This window comes from Coccinella septempunctata, chromosome 5 (genome assembly GCF_907165205.1).
Source record: "Coccinella septempunctata chromosome 5, icCocSept1.1, whole genome shotgun sequence".
NCBI classification, from domain to species: Eukaryota; Metazoa; Arthropoda; class Insecta; order Coleoptera; family Coccinellidae; genus Coccinella; species Coccinella septempunctata.
Window position 1 is genome coordinate 39,000,383 of NC_058193.1, and position 21,713 is coordinate 39,022,095.

Sequence of the window (21,713 nt, forward strand, 5' to 3'; positions counted from 1 at the left end):
CATTCTTTCTCCAAAAACAAGACTTTATATCGCATTGAAAACGAAACTTTTATACACTGTTGTATAAAAATAAATCAGACTATATCTACAGGATGGGGCATAAGTCTGGAATAAAATTAATATTTCTTCAATATTAATCAACCACTTAAAATGAAGACACTGAAACCCACCAATTGATTTTCAATTACCTCCTTCTTCTATCAATGAGTAGTTTCTCAACCAATAACTTAACATCAAGATGCTGAAAAACATGTCATTTCTGATTGCATTTATTTTTGGGAAATAAAATTGAATAGTTTTTTCCATCCCTTAGCCGCAACCCTATCCAACTTATCTTCAGAAACTTAATCGACAAAAAATATATCAATATTTAATTTTAGAAAAACAGAGATTATGGTGGGATTCCACGTTTTCATTTTCAGTTATTGGTTGAAAAAATAGATATTAATTTTATTTCAGGATATTCCCCTGTATATCCTGGGTCTGGCCGACCCACACCTTATGGGCACGAGCCGTCACTGGAAATGAGCACATATAACAATTTGTTGTTTGGAATGTCCGCACAACTAATTTCTTTTATCGCTCAATACCGCATCTGTCGGTCTTTTAACTCGATTATTTATCGGCCGATTGTTTGGATATTATATGCCTTCGGATTAAAAGGTGTTCTTGGAAAGGCCTCAACCTGAACGTGGGTGTTGTGGGTCGTTTCTTTGGATGAGGTCCGCTAGCAGCTCAGAGGATCTACAGATAATGTTGGACACCTGCAAACATACATACGAAGTTGAAGGCCTTAGACTCAATATCGACAAAACCAAAATCCTGGTAAGTCCGCCAGAAAGCCTTCAAACAGATGTCAGCCTGGAGGATGAAACTCTGGAACAGGTCGAGCAGTTCAAATACTTGGGAAGCTTCATAAATACTAGGGCTAACCTGGACACGGAAATACACAATCGTATCAGTTAGGCATCACAGGCATTCTGGAAGCTGAAGGTCAGAGTGTTTCAAAATCACGACCTCAATCTGAAGACCAAGACAGGTGTTTACAAAGCAGTGGTCCTCCCAACTGGAAAACTGGACGCCCTACAGGCGACACATTAAACAGCTTGAACAAACGCAACGCACTGAGAGAACGAAATAGTGAAATTACAGTGAAAATCTTGGGTTATTTGTGACCAACGATAATCACTGGAATTTCACAAGGAATATTTTGAAACGAAAACCTTGTAAAATCACAGAAAATATAAATCACAAGTTGGTTGTGATTTCACATGAAATTTATTCTAATGATTTTTCTAGAAACTAAACCTGTGAATACTCATTGTGAAATCACAACTGTAAAATTACATTTATTCTGTGAATTCGCAAAGGATTTTTACAGAAATAAATTGTAAAATTAAAAAATTTTGGAAAATTACAGGATTCATTGTGGAATCACCTCTTGTTCTCGCGAAAATACGTCGTGAAATTTAGCATCAATTAGACCGTAAAATACTATAATGTTGTGAATAAACAGAGCAGATTCACAGAATTTAATTGTAAATTTCAAGTATTTGTTAAAATTCCAGATTTCATTGTAGAAATACCCCACACCCTTTTAAAATTACTTCGTGAAATAACCATGAAAATTACTGGATAATTGTCTTTATTTTGTTATTCATCAAAGTAGTTGTACAGAACTGAATTTGGCACAATCACTGCCTAAAATATACATCAATATGGAGAAAAATATTAAATTAATTAAAAATAACAACTACACCATAAAATATAGTCATCAATATGGAAAACAACAGATATGAAACATTATATCAGGTAAAAAACAACCACAACATGAAATTAATATAATCTTCAATATAAAAAGCAATATGAAACATTACATCAAACAAAAACAACAACCACAAATATCATCCAAAATGATTAAACATTTTTTTCAAAATATAAAAAAAAATCAACATAATTGTGAAGCATTCAACTGTGAAATATCAGCTTCTGAAAATATTGATATGAGTGTGCGCTTATTTAGCGGTTCATATCATAAGAGTATAAACTTAAAATTCAAAAACAAAGTATACCTAGTCTTTTTCCAACAAAAAAGACACAATCTTCTGGAATAGATAAATTTATGAATTTGTTTTCTATAAAACTTGCTTTTGTCGTGCTTGACTTACTTCCAGAATCCGGATGAATGTTGAAATGCATCCTTCGGAACATCTCCATAGATTAAATTGAGGGCCTCCCTGAATACATAGGTTGTAAACACATATCGTTTTTCCATAAAGAATTCGTATCGGTGGTTTATTCCTGAAAAAAAAAATTAAATAAGTAGGAATCCAATAGGCAATATTTCGATACAGAATAAATGAATAATAAGTTGTATGCATGCGGTGTTCAATTTTTTTCATTAGTTTATGCCAAAGGAAAACCACAAATCGAAAAAATAAACATCGCTTTCAAAAAATTATAACTATCCACTTACCAATATTCCAGTATATATTACTTTTGTCACACACTTGAAACCTTGAAGGAACTTGGAAGGCAGAAATACTTGGAACTTGAAAGAACTAAATCATATTAAACAAAAAACTGAACCATGTATAACTCTTCGCACTTCAGAGTTCTTGAAGACACAGTGGATCATTCCAGAATGAATTGGGTTATGGGGTAAGTTAGTGAGTATCTACGATAGGATATGGGATTGGGCAACGAGCAGGTGCCAGTTGCAGGAAAGGTTTTGATTGGCCACAGAATGAATCTGGAAGCAGATAAAAGTTGTGATTTTACAATTGCATTATGAAATTCCATTGAAGCTGTGAATTCGGATCCAGCCGAGCGACGTCACGTACCGCATAGGTGGAAAATGACTTGATATTTGCAATCATATTGTAATATTACGCTCAAGCTATGAATGTGTTTAACACATTTTTAAAATAGATATTTTACAAAAATACCCAGACTTACGAGTTTTGTCAGCAGTAGGTACCTACTCAAAATATTTTCTGACCAAGTGACAGAATTTGTTATTCGATTATGGTTGAGGAGGAATGCAGGAACCTATATTCTCCTATATGAATTATACAAAGAATAGAATAAGATATATTTTATTTATATCTTCAGAAATGTATTCATATAAAGAACAAGTCGAGAAAAAAATTTCTACAAAAAACGTCATTGTGGACTGTCTCAATGCGATGAATAAATTAGACAAAAAGTCATCTGTATGGACTGTATGTTGTACTGATGGATCAAAATTAGAAAGAGGTACAGGCAATGGGGTGTGTGGACACAGATCAATATAAGGCAGCAGTCCAAAATGAGGAGGGGAGGAAGCATTAAAAAAAAATCCTGTACACACACTCCTAGACATGCACAGAATAGTTATAACAACAAAAAAATTCTTTCCTTCACCGATCTACACCGGAAAGCTCCTGGAGCTGCCATTAGATGAGCTTCTGAAAAGTCAGCTTCAGATGAGACTCTTCGTGGATCGGAAAAAGAACAGCACAATTTTGGCCTTCGTAAGATCATCAGTTGTTTATTAAATTTCAAGCGGCATCTTTGGAACTCTCTAATGGAAACCGATTGATCTTTTTTTTTATTCTGTTTCCATATTCGAGAGAAATATTTTGACCATAATAAATTTCAATAATTTCGCGTAAGATTTTTCTCTTGCTGTAGACATGTAAATAAAAAGTGTTCTATCCTTGAAGGAAATTGTGCCGCGATATCATATTGTACAATTATATTTTTTCGTGGTAATTTCACAACCGCCGTAATAACACATTGTATAAGCACATTTGTGAAGGAATTTTAAAATTAAAACTGTTCTGCATTGTAATTCTACAACACAACATTTTTTTCTTCGCAAATTCACAATAAAAATTCTCAAATCACAATAACTTTGTGAAATAACGTTGTGAAATCACATTTTCATGTGATAATTCACGAAATTATTGTGATTCAAAAAAAATTTAGATCACAATAATGTTGTGAAATTACCGTTTCATGTTGAAATTCGCAAATTTATTGTAATATTGCATTGCAGTTGTAATTTTTCAGGTGAATATTACAACCCTTGTGATATCACAGAGAATTAACACATATTTTCTGTAAATTTCATATTCACTGTAAATATACATGATAGTTTTACATTTTTCATGAAATTTCGCAACACCCTTGTAGAAACATCCAGATATTAGTTGTGAAAAAAATAATCCAACCGTGTAACTGTAACCTGTCCAGCTAATATGTGGGTAATTTCACATTGTAACCTCAAGATTTTTCTCAGTGCGTCATCTAAGACAAATAATGCACATCAGATGGTTCCACAAAGTTTCAAATGCGGAAGTCTTGCAGTGTGCGAGTTGTACAACAATTGGGACTCAAGTAACGATGGCCCGACTCAGATGAAGCGGCCACATTCTGAGGATGAAAGACACAAGACTCCCCAAAATAGCTCTCTGTATGGCGAATTCACAGAGGGAGCTCGGAAACCAGAAGGCCAGTATAAGCGGTTTAAGGATCAATCCCTGAAATCAGTTAAGGCCAATCATAACTGGGAACAACTGGCGTTAGACAGATCACAGTGGAGGTCTTTGGTCCACAATTATAATGGAGACTCGAGAAGGATACAGCGACGGCCAGATCTGGTTGGTGACAATCCATGCCCGGAGTGTGGAAGGATCTGTAGGTCACGGTTTGGTCTCTTCAGTAACTGGAGGTCACACAGTCGCAATTAGCCCTAAGAAATCATAAGTTTGATCGCACCGATCTCGGATGATGTCAACCAACCAGACGACGTAAGGTTTTCGGTCATGTTCTGAAGATATTTCAGCCACGAAACTTCGCGTCGTTTCAGCAGGAATGCGCGATAAAAAACAACGATTACCGGACCAATTTGGCGTTCGGTCTGATAACCCACTTGTGTGCAAGACGTGGCCGGTCAACTTCGGAGTGCATCGTCTCTGTCGGGCCGGTCGAGAAGTTGAAGTCTGATCAGTCAACGTAATGATGATGATGACTCCGACATATAATGACGATAATGCGGGCCTGGTATACAACAGGCGCCGCTAATATTGACCGAGATGGGGCGTAATTACGGCTCGGGCCCCCCCTGCAGCCCCCTCGGCCAGGCTGATAGTCCGGGTTATAGATGCTAGATAAAGGGCAGTCTGCCACATGCCAGCTGATGATCGTAATGGTTCATCGGGTCGTCCTGGGAAACACTCACGGGTTTTTTTTTTGAGGGAGTTGGGAATTAGGTCGGATTTTTTTCCCAAGTTTGCGGTTAGGCGATTTCTTACGGGGGTTAGAGCGGGGGTGGAACTCTAGATTTGATTCAAGATCGAGAATTTATGTGTGCGCAGGGCAACTTGTAGATTGATACGAAAGCGCTGAAGTACCACACCAAAAAAAAAATTCCAAATGTACAATTCCGACTTGCAAGTCGTAATTCTGAGATACAAGTCAGAATTCTGAGATACAAGTCGGAATTCTGAGATACAAGTCGGAATTCTGAGATACAAGTCGGAATTCTGAGATACAAGTCGGAATTCTGAGATGCAAGGCAGGGAGAGGGCTAAAATAGGTCTAATGACTTTTGTTTTTTTGCATTTGATCCGTGAATGTGTTTTTGGCTTCTTGGATGAATGAAATGATATTCTATTTTTCTCTTCGGTTGCACCATAGCTGAGCTGTCCCAAAGCTTCCTGCTCAGTGCTTGTGAAAGCACTTGGAGTATTTTTGTACTCCCGAGAATTATGCTCCTGGGAACTTTTCAGAACCTTTCTTAGTGCTTAGTGATTCGAGCACTTTATCGAAATTCCTACATCCAGTTTCATAATCAAGTTCAAAGTCACTTTAAGTTTCGTTTAGTGTCAGTTTCGGTGGAGTTGAAGAAAAGCTTTAAAATTGAAGGGGCTTTAAGTTTGATTATGAAACTGGCCATTAGTCGTTAGTAATCCCTATAAAGTGCTCGCGAGAGGCCTTCGCAAATCGTGTCAAAACAGGAAGAAGCGATCGACTTATTGTCACCCTACGAGCATATATGGATACTACAGATATATTATATATTATCATATTATCCTGATTCCCCGTGGGTTACGACGAACCCCTCAGAAGCTCTGTGAGCTTGTCAGAATCAATAAACACTTTTGAAAGAAAAGAGATAGGGTCGGCAACAAACGAATGCAACAAAACATTCGACCAATTCTAGCCCCACTACTGTCTTGCATCTCAGAAGTCTGACTTGTAACTCAGAATTCCGACTTGTAACTCAGAATTCCGACTTGTAACTCAGAATTCCGACTTGTAGGTCGGAATTCCGTCTTGTATCTCAGAATTCTGACCTGTATCTCAGAATTCCGACTTATAACTCAGAAGTCTGACTTGCAATTCGGAATTCCGACTTGTAACTCAGAATTCTGACTCAGCAAGTCGGAATTATACATTTGGATTTTTTTTTGTGTGGCCCTTCAGCGCTTTCGTAGATTGAAGGTACCCAGTCTAATAGAAAATTCTTCTGCTACACAGAATTCTCCACAAACATCGTTTCTTTTGGAGAAGAAGATCACCAATGGGGCTGCTTGAATAAAGACACAAGTTATGGGTGGATATACCTAAATTATTAAGTATGTCTAGTAAACTGACATATCGAGTGGCCACCCAGATCACCTGATCTGTTTCCACTGGACTTTTTTCTAAGGGGTTACCTGAAATCTTTCTTCAGGTTTTAGTTTAACCCAATAATGGTTTGTACAAGTGACAAAGCCATCCAATATATACAGGGTGTCCCTAGTAAAACTGGCTAATGTAGAAAAAAATATGTACTTCTCCTTTATATCGTCATTTTCAGGTCGTTGAAGGTTATACTTCATGTAATTTAACTAATCAACGTTTTAATGCTGTAAATTGTTATATCTGAGATCATTGACACTACATTCCGATAGAAAAGGAGCCATAAAAGTGAATCCTTCCACTGAATCTCGAAAAAAAATTTAAGATAAATATATAGGATTGTACTAATGAGCGGCCGTTGAAAAATTGAACGGTATTCAATCACCATGCCCTGAATCGCCATCAAATCCATACCCAAATTACAGTCTCAATGAAACCAACTCGATATCTTTAATGCCAACATTTAAATCCATGTTATTATATATCTACATGTGGAGATAAACTTGCTACTGAAAATAACACCTCTCTGACAGGTTCTAACCGAATCATTAGCTCAATTCCATCCTTCAATGGACGACGTATATAATGCCCGCTTTCACGTTAAAGAGCCATCTATACGGAACGCGCGAAATGATAGGCATAACGAGGCATCATCCAGGAGGTTAGGTATCCACGGTCCAACGCCAACGCGCATGAGCCAATTTCTTAGGAACTGGATATCGGTGGGCGCGGCCACGTATCAATGGCAACGCGTCCCATTGGACGGGATGAGGGGCCGCGCCTCCATTGCCAGACGGTCAGTAGGGGAACCTGTGATTTTCCAGAGTATCCTAACCCCTACCCAAAATTCCACCGAGCCAGGATAGCGGCTCTTGCGACCAGTTCTATAGGTTTGCGCGTTTGTATAGTCGTTACAGGTGCGTTCTACGAGTCCATTGTTTCTCGTTATCGATATTCGTTACGGTTTTATGTTCTCATCGTCGAAGGTGCATCTTTGAAAAGTGATATTTTGGCTTTGTCGGGCATCATGCTGACGGATATGACACCCACCGCTGGGCAGCTATACGGAGCCCAGATACCCGCTATGACCATGAATGTCAAAGCTGCGGTAAGAATACACTTTTATCTTTCTCGATTTTGTTCAATTGTCAGAAATTGGGTTTGTCATGTCTAGATGACAACCCTATCCAGAGCTTTTTTCAATGACTACCTTGATCATATTCGTATATATACCTGAAAGTTAAGTGACATTGGATATGAATCTTTCACAACGGAAAAATAAGGGTTTGCCTGCGAACATTCACAGCTTCTCAAGGTTGAAAGTGAGTTTTCTTCTTAATCCAATTAGAAAGTCAGCTGGAGTCTTGGAATCTTTCGAAAAAGTATCATTTTACCTTGGCACTGTTCAATCCTTTCAACCAACTGTGATTCAGTAGAATGAAATAGAAACCACAGAGTAAAATGACGATTTTCAGTGACGAATACAAAAAACTATGGCCCTTTAAAACCTAGTGCAATTGAAAACATCGATAACAATTCGAATTCTCTACGACCTTCATTGACTGTACGTTAAACTGCCATTCTCACTCATAAACTTGAAACATTCTAATCGATCATCACCTCTCCTGTTTTTTTCGTGAAAATTGACAGCAGTGTCGATCCCATTTCATCGAACAGTTGGTGTTGAAGGGATTAAAACACCATTAGGATTAATACCTCTTCGGAACACGTCCCGCTGTGCAGATCCATCAGTAGCTACATGAGGTAAAGGTACTTTGCTCATTTCGACAGCGATCACGCTGTGACAGCTCGAGCGACGGGCAGAAGAGACGGTGCTGCGCGTGCAACGGATCGGTTATGATGTATTGTTGCCCTGAATATTCATCGCCCCGGTCTTTTTTGACGGTTATCGGAGGGTTTTCGGTGGTGAAATCGAGATGATGGGTCGTGCGAAGTTTTTCGTCTCATTGTCTTTGAGGTTTCCGACAAAAATGCGGCGCAAATTGCTAGTTCAATAGGTTTCCTCACTCATCCCAGTAGGTATACTGTAGTCACAGTTAATTCGAAGAAACAAACCAGCAAGTTATGCGTTCAAACTGGAAAAAAACAAGTTTAGCAACAAATACCATCAACTTTAGGTACAATTGATGGATTTCAGAGGGCAAGAGCTTGATAAAGTAGAAAAAGAATAAGTACGATTGAAAAACACTTAAAACATCCCAGTTTTTCCTAGAAGAACACATGTTTAACAGATGTTACTCAACAAAAGCCAAGAATAAAGAGAAATTTATATACGGGCTTCCTATCAATGGTCTAGCATCCTGACCATAAAAGGTAATGGAATGTTTTTTGTCCTACCCCTGATAGTATAGATAGAGATACTATAAAATTGTTCCGTCATGAAAACCACGACATTTCAATATCCTAAGGACCAAAATCTTTCCAATAGGAAAAAAACGATTTCCAAAGTATACTTTAATCCAGTTTTTAAATTTTTCGTATTATGAGGTTCAGGGCAAAAATAATTTCCAGCTCTTAGAAATTAACGCAAAACGAAGTCAAAATTTTCTCTTCAAACAAATTACAGAGTTTATCTATTCAGCAAATCTCAATTGAATCGGAAGAAGGTATACAAAACCCCGAATGTCAGATACCGATGGATGTAGACCAGTTGTTGAGCAGCGTTCTAAAAGCAACGCTGTAATTTTCCAGGTTGTCAATCCCCTATCAGAAAGATGATTGAAAGCCGTTAGTTAGGGCAAGGGTGAAGATTGACCTGGATTCGGTAAAAATACGCTTTATGCCTAAATCTACGCCTCGCATATGTCGGAGACTTTGTGGACGTATAATACGTGTGGTGAAAAGGAGTTTGAACGTGCGGTTTTATGAAACTTTTGCGGTTCTACCTCTGATTCATCATGAGGCCACGAAACAGAGCGATCCATGATGAAAAAAATCACGATCCCATAATACTGTGCTACAAACACAGAATGATCGTTATTGCCTACGGTTCAAAATGCTATTTTGTTCGAATTAATGAAAGACTATTGACATATCGGAAGTGCCAACGAAATATCTTGGTCCATTTCAATTCTTACAATACAAAAGGGTATTTTTGACACCTCATATAGGGTGAATCTTTGACTCGTACGAATATTTTAACAGTAGATTCTTGAGGCCAAAAGAAACACTTTTTTCTCATACCATTTTTTCCGATTCGACCCTGATAAAAAAATATAGCCATTTTAAGCTTTCATATTGAGCTCTGCCACCCCTGGAAAACGAAATTACCATCAGAATAACAAGCTAAATCTATTAAACTATACATCTGTGGATCTTCCTGAGTTGTATTCAGCCAAAGTACCCAATTTTTCAAATTTCACAGATACTTCTGAATTACATCAAATTACTCAAAAATGACGCATTATATGAGAAAATATGAAGAATACTTTTATTTTACAAAACGTTCAAATATTCATTAGACAGCGTCCTACTTAGTTTCAAGAGTTGGGTTCTTTGAATTTTTGGTATTTTTATTGTACGTAATGGTCATAATGAGAAAACTGGAAGACATGGGTGATATCTTGTGTGCGAAAAAGATTCATCAAATAAATGAAAAACTATATTCCGAAATTCATTTCATTCGATAAAACCGTTTGTGAGACAGAGCTAACAAATTACATTTCTTAGGGGTTTGCAACAGCCTGTATCTTTTAAACCGTGCCGATTCGTAAAAAATGGTAAAGGGAAAAAGTGTTTCTTTCGACCTCAAGAACCTACAATTAGAATATTCGTACGACTCAAAGACGCGCATTATTTGCACGAAATAATGTATTCGGCGTTTCTCGTGCCACCTTTAATAAACACCCAGTATTGTTGCTCCACTGAATTCTAAAAAGACGAGTTATCAATGTGCCCTCCTAATCTTAGGTTAGTTGCGTTGGTACAATGTGCTGAAAAAAGTAGAAGCCTGTTTGTGTTCCTTGTGTAAACACTATTCTAAACCTTTTTTGCGCCCTCTGCAAAAAACCGCCGTAAAGTCAGAATATCTAGCTCGAAAAAACGACGCAATAACAAAATTTGGCCCGATCGATTCCTCCTTCAAAATAGCCTTCGGCCGACCATCTGAAGACGTTCCTTCATACTCTTTCAATCTCTATTCAGCCGGTTGTTAGGAACTGCTAGTCAGGGTTATTAGTTGGTCGGCCAGTTTCTGTGTTCTTTTTGTGGCCTAGCCGCGCGCGATGTTTTGATGGTTTTTATAATTATTTCTTCTGAAACTTGTTAAGCTTATATGGTCGAGGAGTTGATAGGCGAAGTTTAGCGGCAGTTCAGGTAATATGTAGATACGCCGATGATGCTATGATGCTTGGTCTAGACGCAGAGGGCACTTTGCCGACAAACACCGACTGAAAAGTCAATACAATTTTTTGTATTGTTGCCCAACGAAATTCGACAATTTCACTTGCTCACATACCAGAATAGCTTTGTTCCTTTACAACACCACTTTCAAACGTTACTGTCACTCATTGGCAGTAATAATTCATTCCCCAGCGATCCTGAACGTTTTCATCGATCGATTCCATCGAAAAAACCAATAATCACTCGTTTATTAGCATTTTTTCCAGCGTAGCGCGTGTCCCTTCCTAGAAACGCTTAATGAATTTCCCTCCACTCGATCAAGGCAAGAAATTAAACGTCATTCGAGTGGAATCTATCCATATTTACATAGAAACGATATTACGTTTACCTACGTAAGTGACGCTGAAATGAAAAACGAACTCATTCGCTCCTTACCGACACTCAATTAAAATCGGCTCCGTCATTAAAATAAGCCGAAAGCATTAACTCAAATTAAGACCGATTGCATGCGCAATTAAAACCGCGAAACGCAGAAAAAACGCGTCGTTATACCGTTTTTCACGTCCATCAACTCGTGCGTCGGACCGATCTGCGTACATATAACGTCCTAATCTAGAACGGAACTTCCAATAAAAATATCTCATTACCAACGTCGTTGGAATAATTAATTTCACATATAATTCCGCGGAGAGAACATTAAACAGTTGATGGATTTTAAATTGCTCGCATGTAATAATGAAAATCTCGTAATGTGTGCAAACAAACGTAAAAAATCCGGTCCGCCGTCGGTTGATTTGAATGGGAAAAGGACAATGAGGGACAATTAATGAAATTTTCGATTCGCGGGAGGCTATTAAGTCTATCTGATGACGGCGCGCGTCATTTAGGATGCATTTATACGGCATGCGACCAAAACGAAAGTCCAGTACAAGCAGTGTCGAAGCGGTAGACCCCCCTGTACATTGCTGATCTCTGAGATGAGGAATGTGAGTACGAAAGGTAAAATCAGATGTTAATTTCGCGCTTAATTTCATTCATCCACAATCACCTTATAATTGAAGTTTTTTCCACACTTATGCACCATACCGAGTACCATTTTATCCACTGGGGAAATAATGAATCAATCACATTCTACTCATTAATTGTTTGAATTCATATTAATAGGCATTCTTTTCTTTGTTTTATCTTGAAAAGTTTGTAATTGTCATCGATTTCAGTTCTTGCCGAATCAGTGGATGTCTCTTCTTTTAAATACCGGTTAATACAAGCAGAACCTTGTATTTTTCTTGCTGTATCAAACTTATTAAACATACAATCCTCAATACAACTTACTGTTACACCTGAAATGTCGTTTTATTGTTGTAAGATCAGCACCTTTATCGGTTGTTGAAGTGAGCTTAGCTTCTGCGTTTGACAGATTCACAAATGAAACAACCCTTGAAGGAACTTTGTTGATTCTGACATTTATTCTGTACATTTATGTTTAGTGTAAGGGGAATCTATCTTCTTCATATAATTTTCTACACCTCTCGACAGTATTGATAGAGAATGCTGCTTGTATATCTATGAATTTTCATGAAATGTCGATCTTAGTATATACAGGACGACTCTTTGACTCCTACAAATATTTCAACAGTAGATTTTTGAGGTCAAAAGAAACACTTTTTTCCTTTACCATTTTTTACGAATCGTCTCGGTTTAAAAGTTACAGGCTGTTAAGAACCCATAATGAATTTTGATTTTTAGCTCTGTCTCACAAACAATTTCATCAAATGAAATGAATTTCGGAATATAGTTTCTCATTTATTTGAAGAATCTTTTTCGAACACAAGATATCACTTACGTCTTCCAGTTTTCCCATTATGACCATTACGTACCATATAAAAATACCAAAAATTCAAAGAATCCAACTCCTGAAACTAAGTTGGACGCTATCTAATGAATATTTGAACGTTTTGTAAAATAAAAGTATTCCTCATATTTTCTCGTATAATGCGCCGTTTTCGAGTAATTTGATGTTCAAAAATAAAAAAAAAACTGTGATACTTTGGCTGAATACAACTCTGTTTAAAAGATCCACAGATTTGTAGTGGCACAGATTTAGCTTGTTATTCTGAATCTAATTTTGTTTCTCATAATGAAAACTTCAAATGGCTATATCTTTTTATCAGTGCCGAATCGAAAATAATGTTGTAGGAAAAAGGTGTCTCTTTATATGTCGAGAATCTACTGTTAAAATATTTGTACGGGTCAAAGTCTCACCCTGTATATGGTATCGAAACCGTACTCAACTATTTTCCTGCGTCTGTTTATCAACTCATGAAACATTTTAAATATTCGAAGTATAATAGTGAAATTCGAAGAAAAAAATAGATAGTTCGTGAATAGAGAACCCATTAAGACATCCAGCGTGTTTTAATCATAAAAGCTTCTTTCGGGAGTTAATTAAGAACCCGTCGATTTGTCAGTGTCGCCTCCATCTCAATTCCGACCAATTCGTTCGGTTTCAGCCAGCACACAGCAATTATTAACCAACAACGAATTCTGTTATTTTTCCGGCGATGACGTTAGCGCATAAAACTAGATGTGCGTGCAAATAGCGACTCAAATTGATAGCCAATTAGCGTCGAGTTGACCCTCAAACCGAACACATATGGTCTTCCCTCAAATTGAGATATTTCATTTTTATTAATGGGTTATTTTACGGCGAATTTCAGGTAACTTCCATATACATATATGAGAAATGAATCCAGATGTTGTTCTTTGCGGTTGAAGCTCTCCCGAAAGTCTGTATGGACGGACTATTAATCATTTTTATATTCCAGGGACTTCCTGTCTCTCCTCTTGTTCTGTCGTGGTTATTCGCTTTCTGATTTAGAACCACCCGAAATTTTTACAATTGGAACACGTAGTTTTCTGAGAAAAAAAGATGAAAATTGTTTGTCAGTTCTCTTTTAGAGATTTTCGAGGGTAATACTGAAGGTTAGTTCAACACCAAAGTTGATTTTATACGTTTTTTGCTTGTGGATCCACACCAGCGATTTCCAGGGTTGAAGATTCAAGAAAAAAACATATTTTAGAAAGGGAACCCACGAAATTTTGATTTAGCTATTTCTCCACAATATTAAGCAGTAAATTTCTTTTCAAAGTATGGCTCCTCTTGTCAAAAAGCCCATTGTTCCGAATACAACGAAATCCTTGCAGTTCTCGATGGAAAAATATTACTAACATTGTATTCTCGTGAAAAAAAAAGGATTTGCAAACATTGTAATGTTTACTTCATTTTACGTTCGCTTTATGTACGTTCCATCGAAGAATTCTCGGAGAAGAGTGTATTGTGAGTTTACAAAGTGTGGTACATATAATTTGGATTGTATCTCGGGCTGACATACAGGGCCGGACTCGACACACGTTGCATTTCTCGCCATTTTGAACCGAACAATATGAGGATATAACCTGTCATGAAAAATCTTGGACTTATCTGAGCTGAGACGAAATATTTTTTTCGAAAATTCATATTCACACATCACCATCACGCAATATATCTTATTATAACGCAAGCATCTCCTTCTTTGGATCAATTCCATTGACGTAGATTAAAATGGTGTTATTTTCACTCTATCCAGATTTTTTATATTAGTTTTCGTCGTTTTCCATGCGCTGTGACCTGTTTCGGGACATTTTCGTGAGTTCGAATTCGCGAATCCGTCCCTGGCAGTTTGAAAGGCCGTTTTCGGAAGTGTCCGTTCCTTTTTCAGTATCGCCGTCCATTCTCTACCGTTCTGACCCATAAAAATCTCAACATAGTTTGTACCTCGGGCATCTCATGCATATAAATTCGCTCTTCTACCTACCCGCGTTCCCGGTTTACGACGTTGGCTCGTTAAGACACTTGAGGGTTTCGTTATGTTTGCGTTCATCATGCCACGAGGAGTTAACACCGGTAGTCGTCCGTAATACCAAGTCCGATAATGAAATGTTTTAATACGGTTTCGAAGCATTATTATAGGTCGGGCGTGGGAAGCTGCGCTACTGAATTCTGGGTACGGGTTGGTTTTTAATTAGGAGCGTTATTATTGATTGCCCGCGGGGGATCGTCGGATATGTTTTCAGCTCTGATTAGAGAAAGGCGAGCTGACCTAAACAAGCTCAACGCGGTTGTTTCTCGCGTTTATAAGGATTTGTTAACAACAAATTATTTTTCCGCACAAGTCAGTTAGGAACCATCCGTTAATGACACCTATTAATGCTCGATTTCCTATTAATGCATGATTATCGCGGACAACCGAACATAAGTTATCCAAAGAACCTTATTTGTATCAAGTCTCAATTGTAGATGTAAAAGTTCCTGTTGAGTTGATATAAAGCTTTTTGATACCACCACAGAACATCTTATTAGTTGAGGTGTTCTGCGAAGAAAGCTTAAACTTGAGAACAAAACCAGAAAAAACTACCAAATAATGTCAAAACTTTTCTTGAAAACGTAATACAAACTCACTTGGCTTCCATAGCCATCGCTTTTCCAAGGTTTATTAAATGATTAAGACACAAAAAGGATCTGCAAAGATACGATACATTCAATACACTTTTCAATCCTTTTTTTATTGTTGATTGGCACCTACATTTTCCAAAAAGCTATTAAAATTTCTTCCTTCCCGATTATCATGCCCTCATTTCGACAAATGAATCAAAATTGCCCAACTTCTAAGTCGGAGATAAAAACAGGCCGTGGAACTTTCCACATTTTTTCCTTCAAACGACTGCACCCCACCGTATATACTTTCTCTTCCTCTCACCGTGCCAGAAACACGACAAAAATCCAAAATACGAAACGGTTCTCGCTGAATCGAGCATAGGCGTAGACCATAAACCAGATTCTGCCTTCGTATAATGAATGTACACAAGACCAGTTCGCGTTCCTGATTATAAATACCAATTACTCCAATAATTCTTTCCGTTTTGCTTGAAAGGCTCGTAATGGGTCCAACAAGGTTGTTAAATGTTTATGAATTATGAATCGCGAGGAATGGCACAATCGGGATTCAAGAACGACGACAATGAGATCTCAGCCATTTCCAAGGGGTGCTTCAAGGTTCTGAACATGTCCCGACCAATTTGCGTAGAGCTCACATGCGATAGAAGAAGTACCAATAATAATGACTCTAACCAACTCGATAAAAATCAATTTTTCGCGGTGGTGCTTTCAAACCAATATCCAGGCTTATTGATTCGGATTCTCCACGTTTTTTCAAACATTTCCCAGAAGGGAAACCGGTCTGTTTCACCCGACAAAGGCCCCCAATACTAATTTACCAGACGGAGCTCTCCCACCAGCACATTAAGACTGAGGATAATTAAAATACAACGCGTCCAAACATCTTACCGCATAATTTTCGAATAAATCTGTACGGAGGAGAAAAAAAATGATAATCGGTAGCAGAGAACCGAAAGACCTGGGATGCCCTTCGGGCCTGAAGGGTAAGAAGATTGACAAATAATTATTAAACGACGAAATTGTGCTAGTAGCCAAATTAATTTCCATTCCTTCCTAGAAACGCCCGAGTCGATGGTCGTTTCTTATGTTGATGAGGGTCAAATTCGGTGGCTATGATTTATATAAGCTCGGCTCTCATCCTGAAGGCTGTGAGTTTCACAGATTCGCCTCTGGATGTTACATTGTCTGGTTGGGCCTGACAGTCGATTCGAAAAATGGTCGAATACTCAATGGAATAAGAATCACTTAAAACGCCCATTTTCCTGGATGCTGCATGGAAATTGATATGGAAATCATACAAAAGCAAGGCCTCCTAAACTGAACAGTTGATTGAAAATTCAAAAACGATCAAGTGAAACGTTATTCTCCAGATATTGACCAATATAATAGCTCACACCTTTCGAAAAAATCAAAAATTGGCTCTCAACTTGGATCCCCTCGAAGGCGAGGCATTTTTTCGAGATGGCATTCGAAAATCGTGCCAGAGAAGGAAAAAAGTTCTAGCCAGCAATAGAGAATACTTTGAATCATCTATTCATTCAATTCATTCTGCAGTGAATACATTTTTGACCATAAAAATCGGACCAAATCAATGTGTACTTCCAATTCATCCAACATTAGTAATTTTTTCACATTTTAAGAGTTCTCTGATTCCACAAGTTCCTTAGAACAAGGATTATGATGCAGGTATTACGAGAAATCGAATCCTCCCAGCACCCACCTGCTATTACGTCAAAACCCATGAGATCCCGTCGAAGGAATTGCATCCGAATCTTCCCTTCTTCTGATTTCATTCAGTAGTCAAAATCGTAACTCGAGTACGAGTTTTTTTCACCCCCACGACAGGAAACTAGAGTTTCGCCTTTCTCAAAGCCCTTTGAACCTCGAAAAACCATCGATCGACTGTAGCGATTCCCGAAAAGGGATTGAATGCACCGTGTGAACAAATCGCAATGTACAACCCTAGATCGATGCCAAAGTATCGAATGACAACGACTCACCCACGAGATCTACGCACAGGTGAGCCCATAAATTGAGACATCGACCAAAGTATCGGATTCGGAATGTACAAGGCACCTCTTTTTCCCCGTACGGTTGCGTCACAAGCTTGGAAACTGTCGCAAAAAACGCGCTCGGATGGGCCCGGAGAATGCCATTCAGATATACGCACACATAAGCGTTCCCCGATGGTGGAAAGCTCGGTAAACACTCGAGATTTGAAGGACGCAGGTAGAGGATTATTGTTGTTGTGCTTTTAGCTGTTGTCAAGAGTGTAACGACTAATCCTCTTATGGTCTCGAGTAGGATCAAGTGTGATTGAATGGGCGCAAATACGAGACCTAGTTCCGCATGGTTGGTAAGCAGATTCGAGCACAATGATGCGGGTGGAAATCGGCATAATGCGTTGTTTTGCTCGACCCTGTAGGATATCCGACGTTTTGAAAGGACGAGAATGGGAGAAATTAAGGAATTTGATATTCATCTCGGTATATTCCTCGAAAGACCCATGTTAACTCATCGAACACGTAAAGATACGTTTGAGAATCAATTTTTTATGTTTATGTTACCCGAACTTTTGAATTTTATTTATATTCTAACAGTGGATTCTTAAGGTCAAAAGAAACACTTTTTTCCTATACCATTTTTGTCGAATCGGCTCGGTTCAAAAGATACAGGCTGTTGAAAAACCATAAAAAATGTTATTTTTACTTATGCCACAAACGGTTTTATCGAATTAAATGAATTTCGGAATGTTGTTTTTCACTTTATTCGATGAACCTTTTTCGAACGCAAGATATCACCCACGTCTTCCAGTTTTCTCATTATGACCATTACGTACCATAAAAAACACCAAAAATTCAAAGAACCCAACTTTTGAAATTAAGTTGGGAGCTTCTGTAAAATTTGAAAAATTGGATACATTGGCTGAATGCAACTCTGTTTGAAAGATCCACAGATGCGTAGTATCACAGATTCAACTAGTTATTCTGAAGGTAATTTTGCTTTTCCAGGGGTGGCACAGCTCATCATGAAAACTTAAAATGACTATATCTTTTTATCAGTGCCGAATTGGAAAAAATGGTATGGGAAAAAAGTGTTTCTTTCGACCTCAAAAATCTACTGTTAAAATATCCTAGTATTGAGGTGGGATCCTTGAGGAAATTCGACAAACCGCACCGGCGTCGGGGGTAGGCACGGTAAACCTCGAACGCGGTCGTAAACCCCATTTTGCGCACCAATACAGAAAGGGGTTGACCAAACACCCCAAACATCAAACAACTTAGCGGTTCAGAATAACCCACAAAACAAGTAAACAAGGCGGCCATGTGTGTCACGCCATCTACGACGTCACAGCTGTCTAGTTTGTGTCTGTCCGTCGGTACACCAATCAATTCTCCATTACGACATATCCGATGGCTTTTTCCCTATTTGCCGGCGTTTTATCCTTGTTTATTCTTTATTACGGCAGATATATCATTATTAAAAAGTCATTTCGGTTGATTTACCCCTCACACCTACGTCTAACACTCCATTTCGCGTCCGATTCATCAATTATTCACGGAATAATGAATTTGTGTTTTGGCTAAGGCCTCGCGCGAGGACTTGGAGACATTAAACTAATTAGGAGTCGTTACAGTAATGGCTCGTTTCGATACAGCTCTTTCGTTTTCATGTTCTTTATTATCGAGCCACTTATCGGGCCGCACTCGCGCAATTTGCAATCTTTTTTCCGCTGCGGCGCGGCAGTTTTCGTAGACTCGCCTAGTCGATGCTATATAAACACCACAAAGCCATAATCGCAACGATAGTGCTCGCTATCACCCAATAACTCGTATAATTAACAAACAGCTCTGCCTATCTGAATTACCTGCAGTAAAACCTTAAAAATTCAGCCAGTCAAGGAAACTGTATAATTGTAAGTTGTACTTCTTCCAGACCTACCATGCTTGTCACCTTTACTTCAGTTGGCAACCCTGATATGGCGGTTTCACGAATTCGGTCTAATCACCACTGAAATCCGAACAGTTGGCAACAAGAACCCATCCAGTCGGCCCGACATTGAAAAATGACACGGCAGAAACGGCAACGCCGCGCTAGGGTTACCGTCCATTAGCGTCCTTTCGTCTCTGCCGAAGGACCTTCGGCTCTCCGTAATAACCCGGCCACTCTTCACGTCTCCCGATTCTTTTTGTGTAGCTATGCGTGTCTCGCGGGCGACTCGGAGGCGCCAACTTTTCATTACGCCGGTTGATTGAGCCAGCTCCGACCACAGATCGACGAGGAGCACAGAGTTGCACATGCAACAAAGTTTCGCGTTCCGCGAACGGGATCGTCATTAATCAAGCGGGCCAGGTAGCGTTCGACGTCGGCAACGGCGTCAGCCCCCTCGTCGAGGGGCCTAATGCACGGCAAACAATGGTAATAAGCGTGAAAGTTTTTATTATACGTGTAAATGTCGGTTCGAGAGTCGTTCGCCGTCCGTTTAGACCGTGATCGATAGCGGGAAAGGTGCTGAATTCGTCGGCGGTTCTTGTCCGCCGAGTAACATTTCACCATATTCTCAGAAATTGGATAATTTCTCGATATCAATCGTTAACTGATCATGCTTCATGAAATTCTACCTAAATTCAACCATAAATCTGAAAAAAATATACCTGCAAACACGACAAAGATGCCGAGTTACACTTATAAAGCGCCGATAAGCCTACATTCGGCCGTTTTGCTGTTTTTTCGATTTTCACACGAAACTATGAGGTGAATTCAAACAGTTGTTGCTGGCTTTAGTTCGATACTATTTTCCTGTCAATACTGTGAAGAAATGATCCAATTCGGCTGTGAATTCGTAAAGTTATCATACCAAACGCCAATTTATATGGGAAGGCGTAATGAAACGACTCAATTCAATTCGCTCAAATTGTCACAGCAAGTGCAGGAGGTGATTTCTAGGCATATTTTACGAAGAAAAGTTCATATGGACGTTTGTCCAAAATTGATTCATTCCAAAGATATAGGGTGTTGAAGTTAAGTAGGACGAACAATTTCTCAACAATTTTGTATGTTTGCTGTTAAGTTCGAATGCTTTGCGTAACGGATTAACCATAAATGTCTAGAAAGTGAAGTTGAATCTATTTATTCCCAAATTTTAACGAATTCGATATAGAAAAGTTTATTTACAACGCCTTAACTCAGACGCCTCACGCATTAACATCTTCTACCTAGATCTCCAAGAGATTCTCACAGTTTGAATTCAATCTCTACATCAGCGAATGAGTACAACGGGTTAAATGGCCAATCTTCGTCGCGAACCTTCCAGAAGTTAGCGCCCCAATCTCCGCCGACGGCGTTTACGCGTATTTTTCATCAATTTTCTCGGCGACCAGTCAGTCTGCAGCCTCCAATTTCGATCCGTCATAAAGTTCAGCGTTCATTAAGCCCTCACGAGGCCTAATTAGGTGGCACCCGACTAGAATTACTCCTCTGCGGCAAATGATGTCCGGCTAATTGGCACAGAAACAGAGACCATTGTAAATTAGGACGCCCATAGTTGCGGCGTATTCGGCTTACTATCTGCGGTCGTGTAATTGCGGCGGTCCGTGGTCTAATGAATTGAATTCTCCATGAAACCAGAGATTTATAGTTGCGCCAGTTATGTGTGCATGCAGATCCTGCACCAACTTCTATATGAAGCTGGCGTACAAAGATATTCTTCATACCGTCCTAAAAATGGATATCAATGATGGAATTTTGACAGTAAGCGTTCAGGCCTGAGAGGATTTCTTTTGGGAAACCGCGTCGAACTTGTCCGATTACTCCGTCAAAATCAACAACCTTCGGCGATTAATTTTAATGAGCGGGATCGTAATTTAGTACATTTTTCGGGACGTAAACGAGTCAAGCTCATCAGACACTTCAGGCGAGCGATGAGTCCGTAAATACGGGTCGTTATTTTCATTACTTTATCATTTTTCATAGATCACAGACTGGCACCACAATTATCGATTTCTGCACCGTCATTAATAGAACGAATCTGTTCGAAGAGTCATCCTCCGTATCGGCCGGCGCTTATAACGCAACATGAAGACGTACAATAATTAGGGCTCCATTTCAGACGGATCTGTCAGTCCGCTGGCTCCTAATACCTATTGGGGCTCTCTCGGATCTTTTGTCTGCCAGGGCATCGGAA

The 21,713-nt window shown here is 38.9% G+C and overlaps 1 protein-coding gene across 5 annotated transcripts in view; it reads left to right on the plus strand.

Annotated features, from left to right (window-relative positions):
* The window catches only part of LOC123313847 (transcription factor Sp9-like), an 83,890-nt gene that overhangs the window by 59,721 nt on the left and 2,456 nt on the right, over positions 1–21,713 (plus strand). The window contains exon 1 of one of the 5 annotated variants that reach the window (XM_044898912.1): positions 7,533–7,780. The exons of 2 other annotated variants lie outside the window; for them this stretch is intronic. In XM_044898912.1, the coding sequence (XP_044754847.1) occupies positions 7,700–7,780 (81 nt within the window). In that variant the 5' untranslated portion in view covers positions 7,533–7,699. Of the gene's footprint in view, positions 1–7,532; positions 7,781–11,659; positions 12,034–21,713 lie in introns of those variants that run through there. 2 more of the 5 variants (XM_044898916.1, XM_044898915.1) reach the window with 2 other exon arrangements.